Source organism: Anser cygnoides, chromosome 5, assembly GCF_040182565.1.
Source record: "Anser cygnoides isolate HZ-2024a breed goose chromosome 5, Taihu_goose_T2T_genome, whole genome shotgun sequence".
Classification (NCBI taxonomy): Eukaryota; Metazoa; Chordata; class Aves; order Anseriformes; family Anatidae; genus Anser; species Anser cygnoides.
Genome location: NC_089877.1, coordinates 52,136,090 through 52,156,198, shown reverse-complemented (window position 1 = coordinate 52,156,198; position 20,109 = coordinate 52,136,090). Strand labels below are relative to the sequence as shown.

Genomic DNA, 20,109 nt, shown 5'->3' with positions numbered 1-20,109 from the left:
TGGCAATAAACTCTGCCCCTCCAACCTCCAGCCCACTGCACAATCCACCTTTCCCTTTCATGAGCTAGAATTCAACATCTTGCTAAGTGTTACTTCCTACATCTAACATCATGCTTATTTACAAAATATTGATTTATTGACCTATTTTTCTAGGCCATACTGTATTTTGTATTAGCAGAAAACTTAAGAGCCATGTATAAATTCAGAGTAAAACCAGTTCTGTACATTCAGAAAAGTCAAGCAACAATGGGATTGTGCTGTTTTTTATTGTGTTTTCAATGGAGAAATACATCATCTGTTTACAAAATAGCTCTTGAAAAATACAAGGAGTACAGATACTATAAAACAAAGCAAACTCCAGTCATGAGACACTACGTACATCATGCGAAAGCAACAGTCTGATCTCCAGGTTATGAAAACTAGAATTAAAAAGTCACTATACAGAAAGGTTCCAAGTTTCCAGCTTGGCAAAACTTGGGTGCAGTTACATGAAACGTTTAATAAAATGAAAGAGACTTTCTGATGTGTAAACAAAATGACAAGACTAAATTTGTGCCTGGCAATTTCGATCTAAACTCCATAGCTACACAAAATACACAGACACCTTGTACACTTCAACTGTTAATATAACCTTCTTTTTGGGGTGGACGACAGCAGGCTGCACAGGGCAAGGAAAAGAGAAGTATTGTATACTAGACATCTTAGACAAATGGCAAAAAAAACCCTTCAGTTACTGCACAGCCTAAGTAAAAGATAAGCTACACTCTGACTTTGGAGAATTAATTTAGAAGGATAAGGGGAAGAGTGTAAGTAATTTAATTTTAACATGAAAGATGCACGTGTAAATAGGATGAGCACAATGAGAAGGGAGTTCATAAAACATGCTAATCAAAGTATGGGAAATATGATTTGACATCCCACGTATTTCAGACTAAGTAATAGTAACATGAAGTTTGTTATCTACATCTGGTATTACTGCTGATATCCCTCATGTTCCTCAAATACTGTTGTTCTTTGCCATGAGAGATTCAGTTCATTCAAAAGAAAAAGTAGTTACTTATCTTTTTGATAGGACTACAGAACAAAAAATAGGAGTAAGAGAGCTTACTAGATGTCAAGTGCTTACTAGAAATATGATTTTTAAAAATTCAATGTTGTTCAATATGTAAAACTATTTTTGATGAGCCATCTAAAAATAAAAAGGTTAAAATCCTCTGGGAAAAAACTTTTTGCTTTTATTTAAAATTTGAACCTTTTTAACGCATACAGAACTTTTATGGAGTGTACAAAAATCATCTTATATTTAGTGATTCGAAGGCCATCAAGACAGGTGTTATATTTCACAGGCACACATTTACTTAAACACTTTAGCGATGGGACAAACTTCTGAATTTGTGCCTACAGGCCACAAAGTATTGTGATTATGTAAGGGAGGAAAAAACAATATTAGGGTCTGGCTTGTTTTTGTTTTTTATAACTATTGTCCTATATGGTGCATACAAGCTGCAATAAAAACCCCAACGCTAAATGCAAAAGCTTTTCCCGAGAAATACAATAAAGGGTTCAAAAAGGAAATAAGGAGTTTGATTAGCTCAAAGGAAATTTTATTTGCTGTTTGACTGATGATCTGTATGCACCTTAAAACAATCCTATAAATAAAAGTAGACCACATCTTAATCATGTCCCACCAATACTGAAAACTTCCCAATTACTTCCTCGACATGTGTCTTATTACCTCAAGATTGGACATTCCTCTTTAAAGGCTTACTGCTGCTTGATGGCAGTTGAACTAGTTATACTATACACTTTGTTTTAACGTACAGTATATCACAGAATGTCACCCAGTTTGCAGATTACTACTACTGAAGAGATTCTTCAATAAAACAAAAGTGTATCAGCTGAAGATCTAAAATTAGTCATACTCCAATAAAAAAAGTACATAAAAGTGCATTCAAGGGATTCTTATGCCAGTTTTATCTCAATTTTGAAACAATGCATCAAACAAATTCAATCAGAATGTCAAATATGGCTACAAATAGTGTTCATGTTTTTAAAGGCAGTAATCCTTTGAAATATTTAATGCAACTGTTGCTAACACATTAATAGTACTCCTGGCTTCACATACTAACCTGGACTTCCAATCAAGTGGTGATTTTAGCCCAGAAAGGGAAGTGCACAAAATATACCTAAATCCATTTCCGATCATGTTCTAGTCTTGCACCCTCTGTTCTCCTTTTTTTCTAGCATTAGAAGACAACAGGTTGAGTTGGCAGATATTGTTTATGGACCCCTGAGGTTGTTTTTACCGGTTCAATCTCAATTTTATTGAATTCTTGATAACAGGAATAGGATTTGCAGGGAGAGCAGGGATATCTGAAAGGTCTGTACTGGGTGTTTTCTGAAATGAAAAGAAAAGAAGTTTGGTTGTATTTTAACTTTGTAAATATACAAAGGAAAATATTGTAGAAATTGGCACTAACTTTCAAAACAAAATAAATCTTTAAAAGAGTAATTCAGAATGCACCAAAATAAGAACAATTATAAACTATAAATACAGAAGCAGGATATTTCCTTTGCCAACACAGCCATTTAAAAAAAAATTCTTTCATAGCGTACATTTCCTTTTTCCACAACTGCAAGAAATTGGGAAGGGCTGCAGATAAAGTTGAGCCTACTAAAAACCTTTATTATAATAAAAACGTAACATCCACATAATAAGAGTACTTAACCAATGACATGTACATCAGATAGCATGTTTAAGATTTAAAGACTGCTTTGAATTATTTAGTGTTAAGCCGCACCCCTTTACAGATGAATGATGAAAAGCTGTTCCCTACACAAAACGCATCTTTTTTAAAATGTGCCTGTTTAAAAATTCTTAATGGTCAGACTTCTAACTTTTCATAATGATTTAGATTAACAAAGAAAAGGTATGATGAACTCTAAAACTGCTTTATGACAGGGATAAGAATTTCACTGAAAAAATAATCTGAACATTTTTGTCTCACTTAAAAAGAATTAAATCCTGTTTGACAACTAAAGGAAAACACAGAAAAGGAATACAATATTTAATACAATTCATTAATTTCTCATAGGATTAGGAAGCCTCTATTTTCATGGTTTTTTTTTGTTTTGTTTTTAAGTTAAGTATTTATCCTCCACTCCTGCATATTGACATCACAATAATCCAGTTATCATGCATTACTTCCCATGGTTTATCAGAAAGTGTTTTACGTTACAGATGTTCAAATTTAGTATTAAGTAAATTTTACACATCGGAAAAATTGCATTAAAGTGACCGCTCTTAATTGTTTCATTAAGGAATTAGCTGAGTACACACTGATATGACAGCAAAGCACAATGCAACAAATTCAGAGCAAAATAGCTTTGATATCCCACCTTCCCCACCCACCCCACTGCACCCTGGAGCCCACTGTCTGGTTCATGCTGACCTACATTGTTTTCATCTCCTGCAACATGAGCAGTGCTCTAAAAGCCAATGAAAATACTGGAAAGGTGACAGAAGAGGCCCGTTGTACTTTTGTAGTTTCCAGATTACTTTTGCTACAGTAATAACTGCTCAATTCATAAAAGCTGCAAAACTTTATATAATAATTATCCCTCAACAATATGCAAAATGAATGCACTACAAGATCTTTAAAGAAATTAATCTCCCTGAAGTACTTTTAAGCGCCCACATCACATCCACAGTTTCTGTTAAACTATTTTGGTAGCTTTATCCAGTACTGCTCATGTAGTTTAAAAAGCCTAACAACAAATACAATTAGTACTATTGCAACACATCTCCATTTTCAATCAATACGTTTACTACACATCGTTTAATGAGTAAAGTATGCTGCACATAATGCTTTGTGACAGTGAACTTTTAATCAGTAGGACAATAACAGAAGTTTAAAAATGCCACTAAATACATGTTCTCTAGAAGTGATTACAATATTAGGGATGTAAGTTTAAGAGAATGCCACAGAATGCTCCTTACACTCCTAACACCTACAGTGAATCAACACAGCTAGGTCATCAGGTTAGAACATCTCTCTCCCCCTTCATACCAAGTATCAGGATCTGAGGTTAACATCTCAGACAATTCTCAGCCTCTACCAGGGTATCTGAGCAGCAGCTATTTAAAGCATTTGTTTCCTTACTAGAAAGGATTATTCTGTGATGTGCAAAGCACAAAGGAATAAACTGAGCCCCTTACTTTGAAGGCACAATTCAGAAGAGCGAATCCAGCTTCGGTCAGTTTGTATGGCAAGCCATACATGTTTAGCTACAATGCACATTCAATAAGATCAATGACCATCTAAAACACAAAAATTGTGACAGTAACAACAAGCAACTTTCCATACAATTGGTTTATATTAAAAAATTATACGTTCTTTGTTTTTAACATCTGGACTCATTTTAACTTCTATATTTTCAGCACAGATTAGCAAGAGAAACAGATGCATAGGTTTTAAAACCAGTACCTGAGGAGCTTGTAAAGTTGTCTGAAGAGTTTCTGTTTGGGAATTAACATTCACTTCTGTCTCGAGTTGCTCCTAAAAAAAAAAAAGCATCACAGTTACACCATTTGTACTTCTAAAGCTACATACACTGAACTTACTTAATCAGAATGCCTTAAGTTGTATATACACAACATAAGTAAAAAAGGCAAGTATCAGTGCTTGCTACACTGATACCCACACTTCTATTATAATACAGAAATCACCACACTAAAGAATGTTTTCTCATTCAGAATGCTCACTAGGAACTCAGTATCAACACAAGATACATCACTTCTCATTTGTAGCTTGTTTAACCACCTATGCCTTTTATGCAGAATCTTACAGGAAGACATTACATGTCATTCAACTCATTCAAGTTGTAGTATCAAAGACAACCATGTGAAACATTACTGTATTTCTTGCAAATTCAACTGCTTTTCCATTCCTTTGAATTAAGTAAACTCCTTCAGTGCTTTGGAACTAAGCTTAAGTCACTGAACTATGTTCATAAACAGCTGAAGATCAGGACAAACCACCTCTTGTTTCAAGAGCTGAACATCAACTTCATCACTCTAATTTTGGAGCAGCAACACCCCACACATACTGAGCAGTACAGACCAAATAGGTGCCCAATTATCTTAAGTTCCTACACAGAACATCATCTTCCTGTTCCTTTCTATTTTTCAACTAGAAGGATTACGGACACTACAAATTTGGGGGGGGGGGGGGGGGGGCGGGATTTGCAAATACGTACTGTGGTTTAGATTCACACGGCTTGCATTTGTTCCTGTGCAAATTGACAAGGAGTATAAGGCTAAACTGACTGTTCTGCCAAAATAGTTTTCCTGCTACTTTAGTGGGTTGGATCAGCTTTCTGGATAACCAGCTGAATGTCAGACAGTTTTTCAGGTAAAACAGTAGGTCTGAATGGCTAGAACAGGACAGTGGGGCACTCTCCTTTTAATGAAAACAACCTGTTAAAATTGTACCACAGAATCAACCACACATGTGGTTTTTCTCCATTAAATGCATTTTCGTGTTAATTAAGAAGTTCATTTGTCCACATCCTACCATACATGTTCAAGGACATAAGATTTAGAGGAGACTACAATAAAAGCTAACAGGATTACCTATATCTTTTATAGTGATCTGTATCCAGAGAATCTATTTTGGACATTAGGATTAAATTCTTATATGCATTTCTGCCTTAACCTCTCTTGAGTTCAAAGAGATTTCAAGGTGGCTACATAAGATTTCTCACTGAAGTGCAGGGAAACTGAACCAAAGCAGTTAAGCATTACAAAATGTTTTAATTTTGTGGCATATTTTCCACAGTATTCCAAAAGTAACAAGACATGCCCAATAAAAACAGTATAAGCTTCTACAGAATCACAGAATCATTCAGTTTGGAAAAGACCTCTAAGATCATCTGGTCCAACCTTGAACCCAGCACTGAAGTCCACCACTAAACCATGCTACTAAGTTCTACTTCTACACATTTCTTAAAGTTCTCCAGGGATGGTGAGACTCAACCACTTCCATGGGCAGCCTCTTCCAATGCCTCACAACTCTTTCAGTAAAGAGATTTCTCCTAATATGCAACCTAAACCTCCCCGGCACAACTTGAGGCTATTTTCCTTTGTCTTCCCTTGGTGGTGCTTGGGAGAAGAGCCCAATCATAAGGCCTCCCCTGAGCCTCCTTTTCTCCAGGCTAAACAACCCCAGCTCCCTCAGCCATTCCTCATAAGACTTATTCTCTAGACCCTTTACCAGCTTCATTGCCCTTCTTTGGACACTCTCCAGCACCTCGATGTCCTTCCTGTAGTGAGGGGCCCAAAACTGAACACAGTACTTGAGGTGCGGCCTCACCAGAGCTGAGTCCAGAGGGACAATCACTTCCTCAGTCCTGCTGGCCACACTATTCCTGATAGAAGCAGGATGCTCTTGGTCTTCTTGCCCACCTGAACACACTGGCTCATATTCAGCCAGCTATCGACCAACACCCCCCACTTTCTGATGGGCAGCTTTCCAGCCACTCTTCCCCCAGCCTGTAGCATTGCATGAGGTTGTTGTGCCCCAAGTGCAGCACCCAGCACTAGGCCTTGATGAACCTCATACGGTTGGCCTCAGCTCATCAGTCCAACCTGTCCAGATCCCTCTGTAGAGCCTCCTACCCTTGAGCAGATCAACACTCCTGCCCAACCTGGTGTCTAAACTTACAAGGAGTGCACTCAATCCCCTTGCCCAGATCATTGATAAAGATATTGAAGAGAACTGGCCATTACTGAACCCTGGGGGACACTGCTAGTGACCGGCCTCCAACTGAATTTAACTCCATTCAAGACACTTTGGTCCCGGCCACCCAGCCAGTTTTTAACTCAACGAAGAGTACACCCATCCAGGCCTTGAGCAGCCAGTTTCTCCAGGAGAATAGTGTGGGAAAGGGTGTCAAAAGCCCTACTGAAGTCTAGGTAGACAACATCCACAGCCTTCCCCTCATCCACTGAGTACGTCACCTTGTCATACATTGCCTTGTCATAGAAGGAGACCAGGTTGTGAAGCACGACCTGCCTTAGATAAGCTCATGCTGACTGGGCCTGATCACCTGGTTGTCCTGTAAGTGCTGAATAAGGCTAAGGACATACCATTACCCTTTTCACTTACCAGTAAGCAAAAATATTGTCTACTAAATTACAATATACTGGAGGGGCATGGTTGGTTCTCTGAAAGTCCCCAAAGGCTTTGATATAACTGCATTAAATAATTTATATATTGGAAAAGACTTTACATACTACCATTTAATTTTTTTTTCCCCAAAAACTAAGAGGTGAACAGGTTAGCACCTGGCTTCAGGATTCTCAGCCCAAAGTGCAAAAATCTCAATGGAATGCATAGGACATGTTCTTTAACTGAGTAACATACATAGAATTTGGACTGCAGGCGAAGCAAGACATATAGACATTTCTGACCTAAAAAAATGAAATGAAACTTTTTTTTTTTTTTTTTTTTTGCTGTGCTACGGTGTGAATGACCAAAGAAATCCTTATCTTTTGTAACCATGGATTTGGGCTCAGGTTAGCCTGATGGCAAGTAACATACTGCAATTCATTAACATACACTTTGAAAAATAACATAATTTTGATGTCTTTAGTGGAGAGTCTATACTACATCTACAAACACTATCAGTCATTCCTGATAAATAGGGGAAAAGCCCAGTAATTTTCACAAGGAGTACAAATTAATATAGACAGTTATATGGTCTGGCCATACATACCTTAGTTTCCATTTTTTCATGCTCATTCACATCTATACAGCTAGAATCTTCAATTACTTCATCCTGCTGAAATGCAAGCAAACACAAAAACTATTAAAAAACATAAAAACATAAGTAAAAAAATCATCAAGAAAATAAGAGGTCAAAGGGTTTTCAGACAGAATTAATTATAAGAATTAACATGTTATACTCAAAAAAATTGCTTTTAAGATAAGAATTTAGCATATATTTGTGCTAATGCAGTAAATGTGGCACATTAAGAGTATCAGCATAATAAAAACAACACTAACACCTAAGCAAGCTGAATACATAAAGAAGCTACGCAATCTGATAGGACATGCACAGACTATTTAACAAAATATTTGAAACCTGAAATATGAAAATCAGCACTCTGCAGCAGAAATGAATATTCAAAGTTTTGGACACTGCTGTGTTATAAACTTAAAATCTCAAATACCTCTTCAATTTTTATTTTCTTGGGAGACTCTTCTTTATGAGGAGAAGATGTCCTTTTCACTGCTGTGACAGGGCTAGGTGTTTTTGTTGCAACATTTCCTGAAGTTCTGGGTGATGGATTTATTGGATGTGCTGAGGAAACAACTCTGGAGATGGTAGGCTTTGGTGGTGGAGAAATGGCTGGTTGTGTGGCAGTTTGAGGAATGCTTTCACTTGAAGTACCTATGGGTAAATAATTTTAAAAGCTTCAGCAAAATTATGTTTGACAAACATTTCAGTTCAATCACTGATGTTTCGGGTTGCTATTCAAAACCACTGTTATCAAATAGGCTTCAAGGAAGCGGTACAATTAATAGTAAAAGCATCTCATTTAGAACAGCACAGTTTAATTTCAATTTCATTCCGAAAGAGAATTCACGTACCAGACACAGGATAGCCATGTCAGTGACACTCTGCTAGGTCTAATTACCCCTGCTAAACAGCAGAGCATATAGTAGCCCAGATGGAGCTTTGTGCTAATATAGCTATATTATTCTTGGTACCCAAAGAAGTTTTATTATTTCTGTACTTAATGCACCGAGAGTGCCTTAAATCAAATCCAAGAGGAATCTGATGCCCCCCCCCCCCTTTTTTTTTTTTTACACAAACCTTAAGTTTATCATTGCTCAGGCTCAGAGCATGTAATTATGGATATGAAGTCATCAGGGAGCACAAGAAACATCTGACATTCTCTAGACCCTTTTGAAAAATGCTCCATATGACAAAGCTATACCCCATCAATTGAGGCCTACCTGAAACCAGTAAGTGCACATAAGATGTTTTTCTCAGCCCCAGAATGAGAAAAAAAAGTTACACTGCAATTTTTTTTTCCCTGCTAACCACCATCATGTGATTGCTTCTCATTAATCAAAATGCAAGAACAAACTTTTGCTTCCAAATCCAAAAAGAGTCATGCCACTTAAACTACATTTAGTGCTCATGAACTCATTTACTCATATTGATGCACCTGGGACAGGATAAAAAACTGAAAAGAACAAGACATCCTACATGTCTGAAGTAGGAGAGATTTCATCTTGGAAAGGCTAACTGGTCCGTCCCCTTCTGTATCTATTTCTGACTTGTGCCATGTATACAGCTAAACTTCCAGCAAGTCAGCTACTTTGTTAGGTAAACGTTTTCACCAGATGCCTTTGTAAAAATAAATGCAAAAATTGCTCTTGCAGATTTAGGTAAGGCGTATTTTTTTTTCTCATTAGACTGACCGACCTGTACACATCTTCTGTATTAGGTCAATGGAAAACTTTATGGTTAGTGTGAATGGCAAACAGATCTGTAAGAATAAACAAGTATTGGTACATAAAGTCTTCCACCATGATTTTCTGAGTCTTAAAAATCTTAGTTATAAAATATCTGTATATCAAGGAAAACACGTAAGAGCATATTACAAAAAAAAAATCAACAGAAACAACATACTATGCCATTTGCCTTACCCCCTGAGCTTTCACTGGAATTTGTTTGTGGCACAGTGACTTCAGAAGCCTGTATGTTGGTCACAGATGCTGCCGTTACAGCTGGCGCAGGACTGCTTCTGCTAAAAGAGAGAAAAACAAAAACACTGAACATGAGTAAAGCAGGCCTATGGTGACATCCACTTTTCACAATGTGTGTGGCCAGTAACAATAGCTGACAAAATTTTATGCACATTACAGAGCACAACACAAAACTATGTCATAGTATGAAGACAGAAACGAGCGTTGTCAACCTAGCATCAAACTTACGCAACAGAAACTATTTCAGATATTTAATCGGAATCACTTCCAAGACAACTTTTTAATCGAGTAAGAAGTTGCATTAAAAACAAAAAAGGCTAAAATTAAGGCAATGTCTGACCAGATGAGGTACAGGGGGAAATATTACAATTATTTTCCCCAAAGGATGGAACAAGAACAACGTAGATGTAGAAGGACTGGAATAAAAAGCCTGTTTTTAATCTACACACTCAGTTATGACTATAATATAGACATCCTGAGCAAAGCCCCAGGATTACACATGATAAAGTAATTTTTATTTCTTTTTCATGAAATAGGGTAGCAATATGTGTTTAAAAACCAACACGGGGCAAGTTTTACTTCGAATACGATATTTTATATCGTGCTTGGAAATTATATAGACTTGCTCTAATAGCATGGTCAATGGCATCAAGTATTGAAAATTATTTACCAAAAAAGACCACTAAAAGAGCACTTGCGAAAAGGAGCAAGTCCACTGAAGTATTTTACCCTTCAAAATATCCAGTAATACACACTTAATACTGCACAACCGTAGGAAATCAATGTTATTAACTTCTGCGTATCAAGTAGACAAACTTGAGAATTTTCAAAGTCAGAATCCCGTTTAGTTGTGCAAATCTAAGTTTAAATAGAAAAAGACTTAAAACACAAAATTTTGGTTTAAAAAACATTAAAACGCACATTTTGAAAAATACAAGGGTAAATTTTGTTCCTAAGCTTGATTTGCATTAATACCATCAGTAATAGAAGTAGCACTACTCATTTCCAAGACAGAAAGCCTGTACTTCACTACTGTTTGACATTTTGATCAAAAACTCAAGTAGATCTTCCTCATTATCACACCTCAATTTCGTGCTCACTACTTCTCACCGCCTTGTTACTAAACTGCCCCCAAGTTTTTATTTCACCTTTTCTACACTCATTTACCCAACCTTGTAACTACTCCCCAACTGAAGTCTAATGCCATGCTCCCCATGCCACAAATTATGTCCTAATCCAGTGTTCAAACTGGAAAGACAGATGCATGAAAGTTCCAGTTTGGAATATTTACACCTTGACATACAGCAGTATCTCATGTATGCAGTATTTGCTACGCTTTTAATACAATTCAGGAAAAAAAAAACAGAGTCAAGACTGAAAGCTTTCATTACCCCTGAGAACTTCCAGAACTGTTCAATGGACTCGTCTTCATAGCACTAGTAGGTGAAGGCACAGACGTGCTGTTATCACTATCCATAGACAAGTCTAGGCTGCTGTCATTCAGAGCTGTCAATCTGACCCCTTCTGTTGAATGCTGCCATCCACAAGACAAAAGAAAATTACGTTAGTCTAAATGCTTAAAAAATCAACTGAGATTCAAATGACACAATATTTCAGTTACGCAAACTTACTATCCATTAATTCTGTGAAGAAAAAATAAACGAGAGGTGATTTAACAGGGATGAACTTACACCATGAACTAAGCATCTGTGTGCACTGAACATAGTTATGCAAGTACATTTTTAGAAGAAACCTGAAAAAAGGAGCATTAAAAAATGCAAGATTCAAATGGACAGCTTTCAAATCCTTTTGTATGTAAATAACCCTCCATCACATCACTATAAGTATTTACATTTTCCATATCCACAATTCAGGTAAAGATTCTACCTAACCAATGATGTTCAAAAACAGAAGATAAACTGTTACTATATTTAGTGACTGTAATTTTGGCTTTATTTCAAGTTTCTTTTTCTTCTGGGCTTATAGATGCTGCTTTCACTAACTTCAAAATTGATAGTGATGTACCCCACAAATTAGACTTTTGAAAGAACACAATGAATACAAAGAATTTAGAGACTGATTTAAACTTCAGATAGTTGAAGGATCAGTGCTGAACATCAGTGGAGGACAAAAACCCTCTCATGATGTACTACTTAAAGAGATGCATTACATAATGTTTTGTAATCTGAAATGGACTGAAACAAAGTACAAATTTGTTTGTAACCCATTTCCTATTCTTTAAAACAAAGTGTTTTATATTAAACAGCTATAATAATAAAGCATGTTATTCAGATATACCTAAAGCAGATTGTTTTGTGAAGAGCAAAACTATTACATAAACATGTATCATTCTAGATTAAGCTGATATAAAGAAGCAGAGACTTGAAAATAAATTGTTAAATTCCATATTCTACCCCCTTCCTCCACTGAAAGGGAAAAACATACCCAACACAACTTAATTCAAAAATTAACTACATCTTTCTCTTGTATAGCCACAGAGGTAATCTGCAGGTTGGGGCAGAAAACCCTTGCTAGGCAATAGGCAATTTTCTGATGTCAAAACTGTCTTTTACATCTTTTACTCTTAATTTAAAAAACATACAGTATCAAAAATTGCCAAATTGCAGGTTGAAGAATACCTTCCTTCAAATCCTTGAAATATTCAACAGCAGTTACACCAACAGACTTATAAAAAAAAACCAGCATCAAGTTCAACATTTTACTCTGCTTCTATTTGATGACTTGCAATTTTTCATTTACGAGACTTCCAGAAACATCTGAGTAATAACAATGTAGAGGAAAAAGCTTGAGAGAGCAGGAATTGCTTGATTGATAATTATATTGGTATTGTTACAGATGCCTCCTCTAGTTGACGTGCATGTGAAAATGGCAAGAGAGCTTTAAAGCCTTATAATTACCTACTTTAAATCTGTTTAGTTTACGAATGCCAACAAAAGATGGTAATATTTCAGCCAGCAATCTTAAGTGAATAAACAGTCAAAGATACCATCCATAGTGTTGACATTCTGGGAAATCTAGTGTAATGTTTAGTGCATCCAGTAATACTGCTAAGAGTCAACAAGATCACATTGCTTAAAAAACTAAGCTTTCAAAACATCACTTAAGTTCTTTGATGAGTACATCTAAAAGGCTGGGAATCATTTCCCAATGGTTTTTTTCTTCACTGTTCTCATATTAGTCAAGTTTACCTTTTTCTTTTTCTGAAGCACGTGATTAGGTAGCAGTTGATGAAGTTGCTTACGTTTCACATGCCTTGCAGCAATCTTCATATCCATCTCAAACATCTTGCTGTTTATTGCTTGCCTATAAACTGCAGAATTAGAATAACATCAATATGTATTGAAGCATTTTGCAAAGTCCACTTATTCGCCCAGGAAGAAACAGTTTGTGTTACAGAATATTTGTCACCCTCAGGAACAGGTATACTGTTTCCTTGTTCTGGAGCAAAAAAGTGAACTGTCTACTATGTCAGCACTGACAGCACAAATATAACATGACTTGCTTTAAAAAAAAACGACAAACGTGGTTCTCTAAACTGTATTTTTAACTAGTTTTAACAGTGACAGATCATAAGACAATTCCTCATTTCATCTCAACTGGACTACAGATAGAAAATAAGACATCCTCATAGAAACCTACTTTTCTTCTGTATATGGATCTTAAAGATATCCTGATTATGTTAAATCAGATGCAACGCAAAATCTGATTTATGTCTGCTCTTGAAAACATTTTTCCTTTCTTCCCAACTAAGGGAAGAAAATTAAAATACAAAGTTGTCACAATCCAGACTACTCTGAATTTATACCCAGTAGAAGTTATGTCAGTGGACAGGATATAAAAACCTCACATTAAACAGCTTGTAAAGAGGACTACGGAATATTATTCAGTGGATATTCTTCACTTTCCATCAACTGCTGGAAAAGTTAACAGGAAATGACTGGGTTGTCATTAGGAAAATGCTTTAAAAAGTGCTTTTCAGGACTATGTCCAGATAATGTAAATCATGAGTAAAGCACATGCTCAACTACAGGTTTCCTCACTTCCAGTCTCACCAAACCTCAGAAATCCAGATGACAGCTTGCATTTACGTAGTACTTGAACCTACTCTTTTAACTCTGTAAACATGTAATACTTGGATCTTAACTGCAGTTTGTTTAAAGAGGTAAATCTGTCTAAGGTAGCGTTACGCTCTGCAGAGTCACACTCTTTAGTTGTCAACAATTCACTCCTTACAAGTGCCTTACAAATTTCTTACATACATTTTAAGTGATTTTCATGAATTAAAAAGTTAACATCAAAAATTCATCCAAATATTTCTTGCACTGAGTGTTAGACGCAAAACTAAAACCTATGGAACCACCTAGCTAGTATGAAATATCATGGAATAAAAGCCATTTTACTCTAGAGTCTACTAGATAACAAGCTTAATAACCAAACATCTAGAATGTAGAACTCACCTGTGTCTGTAAAAGACTGAATGTCGTAAGTAAGATCAACGCTTAAATTTTCAGAATTTTCGGTTTTCTTGAACACCAACCCAATCACCCACATTGTACGGTATTCTTCCCTGCAAAATTTTATATTAAACACTCAGTTCTGACAGAATAACTGAATAATCTAGCAGTTATTTGCTTCAACAGCTAGTTTTATATTTTTGCTCCACTAGCACTGGGAAACTAGACATAAAAAGGCAAAAAACAGAAATTAACTTGATGACCTTGCCTTTTCATTTGCAATGCAGAAAAGTAACAAATAAGACACACCTATTTCCCAAACTTAATGAACTAAAATTATCAGTAAATGATTTCATTTAATTGTGCTTCTGCAGATTGATTCTCTCATTTACAGGAGTTACACCTAGTCATTGTAACTGTACAGGAAAAGCAGCTTTTCAGTACCTTATCATGAAGTCAAAATACTTATGTATTTCCCAACTAAACAACTTCAATATTGCTACCTAAACTTCTCTTCAGCTTTCAAGTTTCTCAGCTGTAACTGACTGCAAAGTGCAGTTTTCAGGTAAGAAGCACTTCACTTTGACAGCTCACCTTCACAGAGTATACATAGAAAATGAACAGCTAAAGACATTTTATGTTTTAGTTACATGTATTTTCCCTGTAAGTCAATTTCAGAACTATCCCGCTTTCCGAACAATTAATGAACAAATTTAGAAAGGCAGGTGAAGAAATATAATTATTGATATTGGGAAAATAACCTTTTCTAAAAGGCTTGTACATACCAAGCCCTCTGAAATAAGAGCTACTAAGTCTGATTGTGCATACAGCTGTAACTGTATTTACCCATTAAAATGGTGCTTAAGATTTACTATCTGCTTTTACAGATTTTCACTTGGAACAAATTTAACTTACGTTTTTATTTATTTATTTATTTAAGGTGACAGCATACTGTCATTTCAAGCATTTGATCTCTGGGAAAAAAACTGTAGATGGTAAAGAAGGCTTTTCAGATATTCCCTACTTCCCCACTCTCACACTTCACATAAAAAAAATACCAGTCCTTATAAGATAATTACAACACTAGATAGAAAATAGAGTCTTAAAAAGGAGTGTTCTGCTGCTCCCTCCTCTCCCACTCATAACAATGATCACAGGTTTTGGGGCTAAAGGGGAAACAAGTGGAAAAACAAATACAATTCTAAGCAATTTGAAGTGCTTGGTATTCTCTCCACTGTTCCCAAATCTATAAGAACTCTAGCATCAGCAATTAGCAAGTTTAAACAATATGCATCTAAACTGCTAAATTTAATAACATCACATTTACTTATTCAAGACTCACTTCTACTGTGCCTGATGATCTACTCAATTCTCAGCACTGCCTTGTAATTAGAACTGTCATACCAACTGATACCAGATGCTCAAACAACAGCAGCTAAGTAGCGGTAGCTAACAAGGAGTTAGTATTATTAGCAATTATGCAATTAATACAGTTATCAGAAAAATTACATTCTTTTCTTAAAATTATTTTCTGGGTTAGAAACATTCTTATACAGAAGAAAGAACATCTGATTTTACAAAGAGTTCTTCAGAACATCTTACACCTCTATGATGTTAGCTGCTCTCACTAAAAATTAAACCATTTAAGACTAAAAAAAAGTTTGTTTATTGATTAATGTATTGTCATTTTAGCAAAGCAAGTTCCTCACCGTTACATGAGAAAACAGTAGTTTTGCTTACTTGTCAGGATTCTCCTTGGGTGCTGGGAATGACTGTGGATTCACATGAGCCAGTGTAATGAATTCATTCTTCTCCAGGTTTCCAACTAGAATACGGATTTTTGATTCCACCAATCCCACCCTGCATAAATGTCATTTATTAGCAAGTTCTCATTAATATGAAATAGAAACTTTATATTAGGCAAAAATCCTCAGCATTGTTTACTGAAGTATTTGAGACTACAAATGAATTAGCACACATACATGACAGATTAATTCAAATCAATAAGCCTAGTAAGCATGTTATAAAAATAATGCAAAGCAGGCTTAAGAAGGCCCTGAAGCTCTATGGCCTGCTTTTACAAATGGAGTTAAATAGCGATGGATAACACATCAGTAACAGGCAGGCAGCAAGAAACTCCCATGTATTTCTCCAATATTCTTTTGGCTTTAGATGTTGAATTTAAGACATGAGGAAGTTTCCAATACCTGACAATGTTAAATCTTCTTTAATAAAAAAGAAGAGCAGAAATGGGAGGAGGTATTTTTGACTTGAGAAACCTTATTTCTAGAGATTGAAAACAGACCTAGTCACACTGTTAATTAAAATGCATAAAGCTTAAGAAAATAGGATTTGTAAAGTAAACCCAGCAGTGTTGTAAAGACGCAAAATTCAGCCAATTTACTCCCTAGTTCTTCATCTTATTGTTTTTCAGAAACGTACCAACTTCACCTAATTTTGTAACAGTGAAGTTTCACATTTTCATTAAAAGACAGGCTAGAATTGAATCCAAGTATGACAGTTTGTTTGTTGTTGTTTTTTGTTGTTGCTTTAAAATAGCAAGCATTATACTCACCATTCTAGTCGCTGTTTTTCTGTCGGTGCGCTTGCTAGAAGTACAATATAATGCCTTTGGAGATAAAGACAATATGCTATTCTATTTATGCTTCTAAAACTAGACATTCAAGCTTTATTATTAAATTTCTCAATAAATTTATATTGCAAACTATGGATCGTTAGTTTAAGTACATACCCTATAATAAAAAGTAGAGAAAGGGGCTACGCTCCCAAGCACATGAATAACATTTCTCAAAACATTTCAGCTTTTAGGGACACTTGAAACTACGCTTTAATACCAGTAACCTTAAAAAAAGGCTAGCAACGTAGAACCAGTTGAAAAACAGTACAGAAGCTTCAATACCTAATGAGAACAAGGATATAACCTACTACTGTTGAATCTTTTCAAGTAAAAAGAATTGTTCACAATTATTTGTACATAAATCTGTTGTCTTACAATATTTCTGAATAGTTAGATGAGTGGTTAGCATATATTCATTTGTCAAAGACAGAAGTAAAATTATGACTGTGGTTTACAAGTTTAATATCCTCATTTCAGAGCTGTCTAAAGATACTTATCTGCAACTTCACAAACTTTCCTCTAATGATAATTGTTAAGCTCCCAATTATATTCCAGGATAACCAGTGTATACCCTCTGTAAATTTCATAGAAACAGTATATAAAACAAGAATGGTATTTTAAATCAGTGAAACCAAGGGATGGTAGAAGGAGAGATGACTACTGTGAACTTCAGTACAAATCTTTCAAATCGAGCTCATAATTGTGGGGCAGGTAGAAAACCTTCATGTCTACAATCAGTTTTTTTCCAAAGTTTAGGATGTTAAAGTTGACTTCCCAGCTAAATCACCAACTTGCCTTTACTCACTACACTGATATGGTCTATTAGGTTACTTTCTGAGCAGGATTTAAAGATCAGTAGTAACATAAATGATTATACCCTAGCACTTTTACCTCATATAAAGTAAAGCAAAGTCAGCGTTGGTGAAAAAATATGGTGCAAAGAGTCCTCTGATGCTATAGGCCTTCAAACTGTAACAGCAGATCAAAATCAAAAGACCAAACTGGTAACAACTACACACTTCTGTATTTATACATATAGGCGGAATACGGTGGAAAAAGGGAGAAGAAACTGATAAATGCTAGTCCTTCAAATTCAGTCAGCAAATGTCAGTGAACTATGAGGATTCAAAATTAGAGATCTGAAGAGACTTCTTCCTCTTTTAAATAGCATGGTTTGTCTATTTATTTTTGCATTTTGGCAGTATTTACGTCTTAGAATAAAGACGTTAAGGAGTTTTTAATTTTATTTTACTGCAAACATCCTCCTTTCAATTACTTGTTAAGATACCACAACTCAATTATTCATATTCCTAAAAACTCTAAATTATTGCTTTAAAAAAAAGAGAAACGCAACAGATTTTTCCCAAAGTGTTAAATCTGAGAAAACACACATTCTGCCAACTCAACTGGAATTCAGCAATGTTGCAGAAACACTTTAAAAAGAAATAAGAATAGTGGCCTTTTCTCAAATTTTGTGCAAGTTACTCATTTCTATGAGTTTCTTTTTAAGGAGCACTAGAAAAGCAACTATCATCCATGTAAGATTGCTGTATCATACCTACCACACACAAACACACACACTTGCAGAATGCATTTAGTGGAAAAGACAACTGAAGCTTTTTGTTGTTTTTAACCACATATGAACTGAAACTGACAGATCTGCAAGTATTAGAAGGACCTAGTTTTTCCATGTAATTACCAAAAGCTGCTCTTAAAAACATACTACTACTAAAAAACTTCAGAAAACATTGCATGGATTTGGTGTCCAAGTCTCAACTAGCTGTTGAGCTCCTTAAAAAAAAAAAAAAACAAAACCTAAGCCCTAATTATGAGAGTAATTATTTGATATTTTTGCTCAGGTAATGCTGGCTGTAATATTTAATTGAAAAATAAGAATATTTAATTCCCACCTCCAGCACAGCAAACACACATTTGTTAAACAGTGCTGACGGGGAATTAATCACTGGAAATCTGCTACTTCCACTTCCAGTAAGGCAACTTTAAAGCAGCTTGTACTTTTAATACATACTTCAAGGTCCATAAAGGTGCATAAACGTTTGCATTAAACAAGGGCTCACGGTCTCATTGGTAAATTTTACAAAGGCAAGATTAGTTATCAATTCTTCATTTCCAATTTTATCACAAAAAGTACATCTAACACAGAAGTATCCATCACAATAAAGAAAAAACAATTTTGAAGCTAAGCTTCCATCTCAATGGTGTTTAATATTATATCGATATACATAGCATTATTTTGAAGTATTCATTTTTAAAAGAAACTGGTGCTTCTTCCCTCCCACCATCTCCCTGTTAGCATTGTTTTTATGAAAAAAACAAATGTAGATATTATGTAATTGTCTTATAAAACACCTGGACCTACAAAAATACATATTTTAATTCATACTCTTTTCTGAAAAGCCTGAGGGCACATGATCTTGTTTATTCAAGTTTATCTGCATTAAGCTTCCCAGGATCTACACTTTCACTAAAGCACTGGATAATTTAAGTCCTATCAAGGCAAGTGTTCTAAGTACCTTTTTAAAAGGTATGTTTATATTTATCTATTTAGAAGGACATATCTTTTTAACAGAGAAACAATAGACTAGAGCTCGTTAAATGAATGTCATTTCTCTCATCACCACACTGTCCTCTTGGTTTTAAGTTCTAATCGTTTCATTCTCCTGTAACTTTTCATTAGTAATATTTTATGTCTGAAATCATTCCTGTCGTTTCCCTGTAAAATGCAAGTATATGATGTCATTGTTCTACCACCAACTGCAAATTTAAAACCAGATAAAGGGGAGATAGCACATTACCACTTCCTAACTCCAAGTAATTGTTGACATTAAAAAAATGAGAAGATTTTCCTGTTTTCCTAATCTACAATAGACTCCTTCCATGCAGGTATGCTGTAGCCTCCAGATTTCCTTAGCCACACACATCCTTCAAGTTTGCTTATTTTAAGCAGGGCCAGTAAAGCAAAAGTATTTCCAGTCAACATAGATGTTTAGCAATTAACTGCCATTGAGACTACTAAATCTAAGCTTTAAGGAAATAAACGCTTTTAAAAGGTACGTCAAAGCAAGGATGAGGTCTTCTCTTATCCAGCAGAACACTACACACTGCTTTGAATTTCAGCAGGAACAAGTCAATGACATCTACAATTTAAATAGGAAGAGAGGTGAAGGGGGATAGAAAAAAAACACAAAAC

General features: G+C 35.5%; 1 protein-coding gene across 5 annotated transcripts in view; it reads right to left on the bottom strand.

Moving 5' to 3' along the window:
* Window positions 1-247: 247 nt before the first annotated feature.
* Window positions 248-20,109, bottom strand: part of PAPOLA (poly(A) polymerase alpha) — a 43,022-nt gene continuing 23,160 nt past the window's right edge. For 2 of the 5 annotated variants that reach the window (XM_048070385.2, XM_013181494.3), the window contains exons 13-22: window positions 16,836-16,889; window positions 16,001-16,120; window positions 14,264-14,373; window positions 12,995-13,116; window positions 11,177-11,319; window positions 9,726-9,826; window positions 8,237-8,457; window positions 7,780-7,845; window positions 4,488-4,559; window positions 248-2,398 (exon numbers count right to left, since the gene is read on the bottom strand). In XM_048070385.2, the coding sequence (XP_047926342.1) occupies window positions 2,303-2,398; window positions 4,488-4,559; window positions 7,780-7,845; window positions 8,237-8,457; window positions 9,726-9,826; window positions 11,177-11,319; window positions 12,995-13,116; window positions 14,264-14,373; window positions 16,001-16,120; window positions 16,836-16,889 (1,105 nt within the window). In that variant the 3' untranslated portion in view covers window positions 248-2,302. The remainder of the gene's footprint in view (window positions 2,399-4,487; window positions 4,560-7,779; window positions 7,846-8,236; window positions 8,458-9,725; window positions 9,827-11,176; window positions 11,320-12,994; window positions 13,117-14,263; window positions 14,374-16,000; window positions 16,121-16,835; window positions 16,890-20,109) is intronic. The other 3 variants (XM_048070388.2, XM_048070387.2, XM_048070386.2) reach the window with 3 other exon arrangements.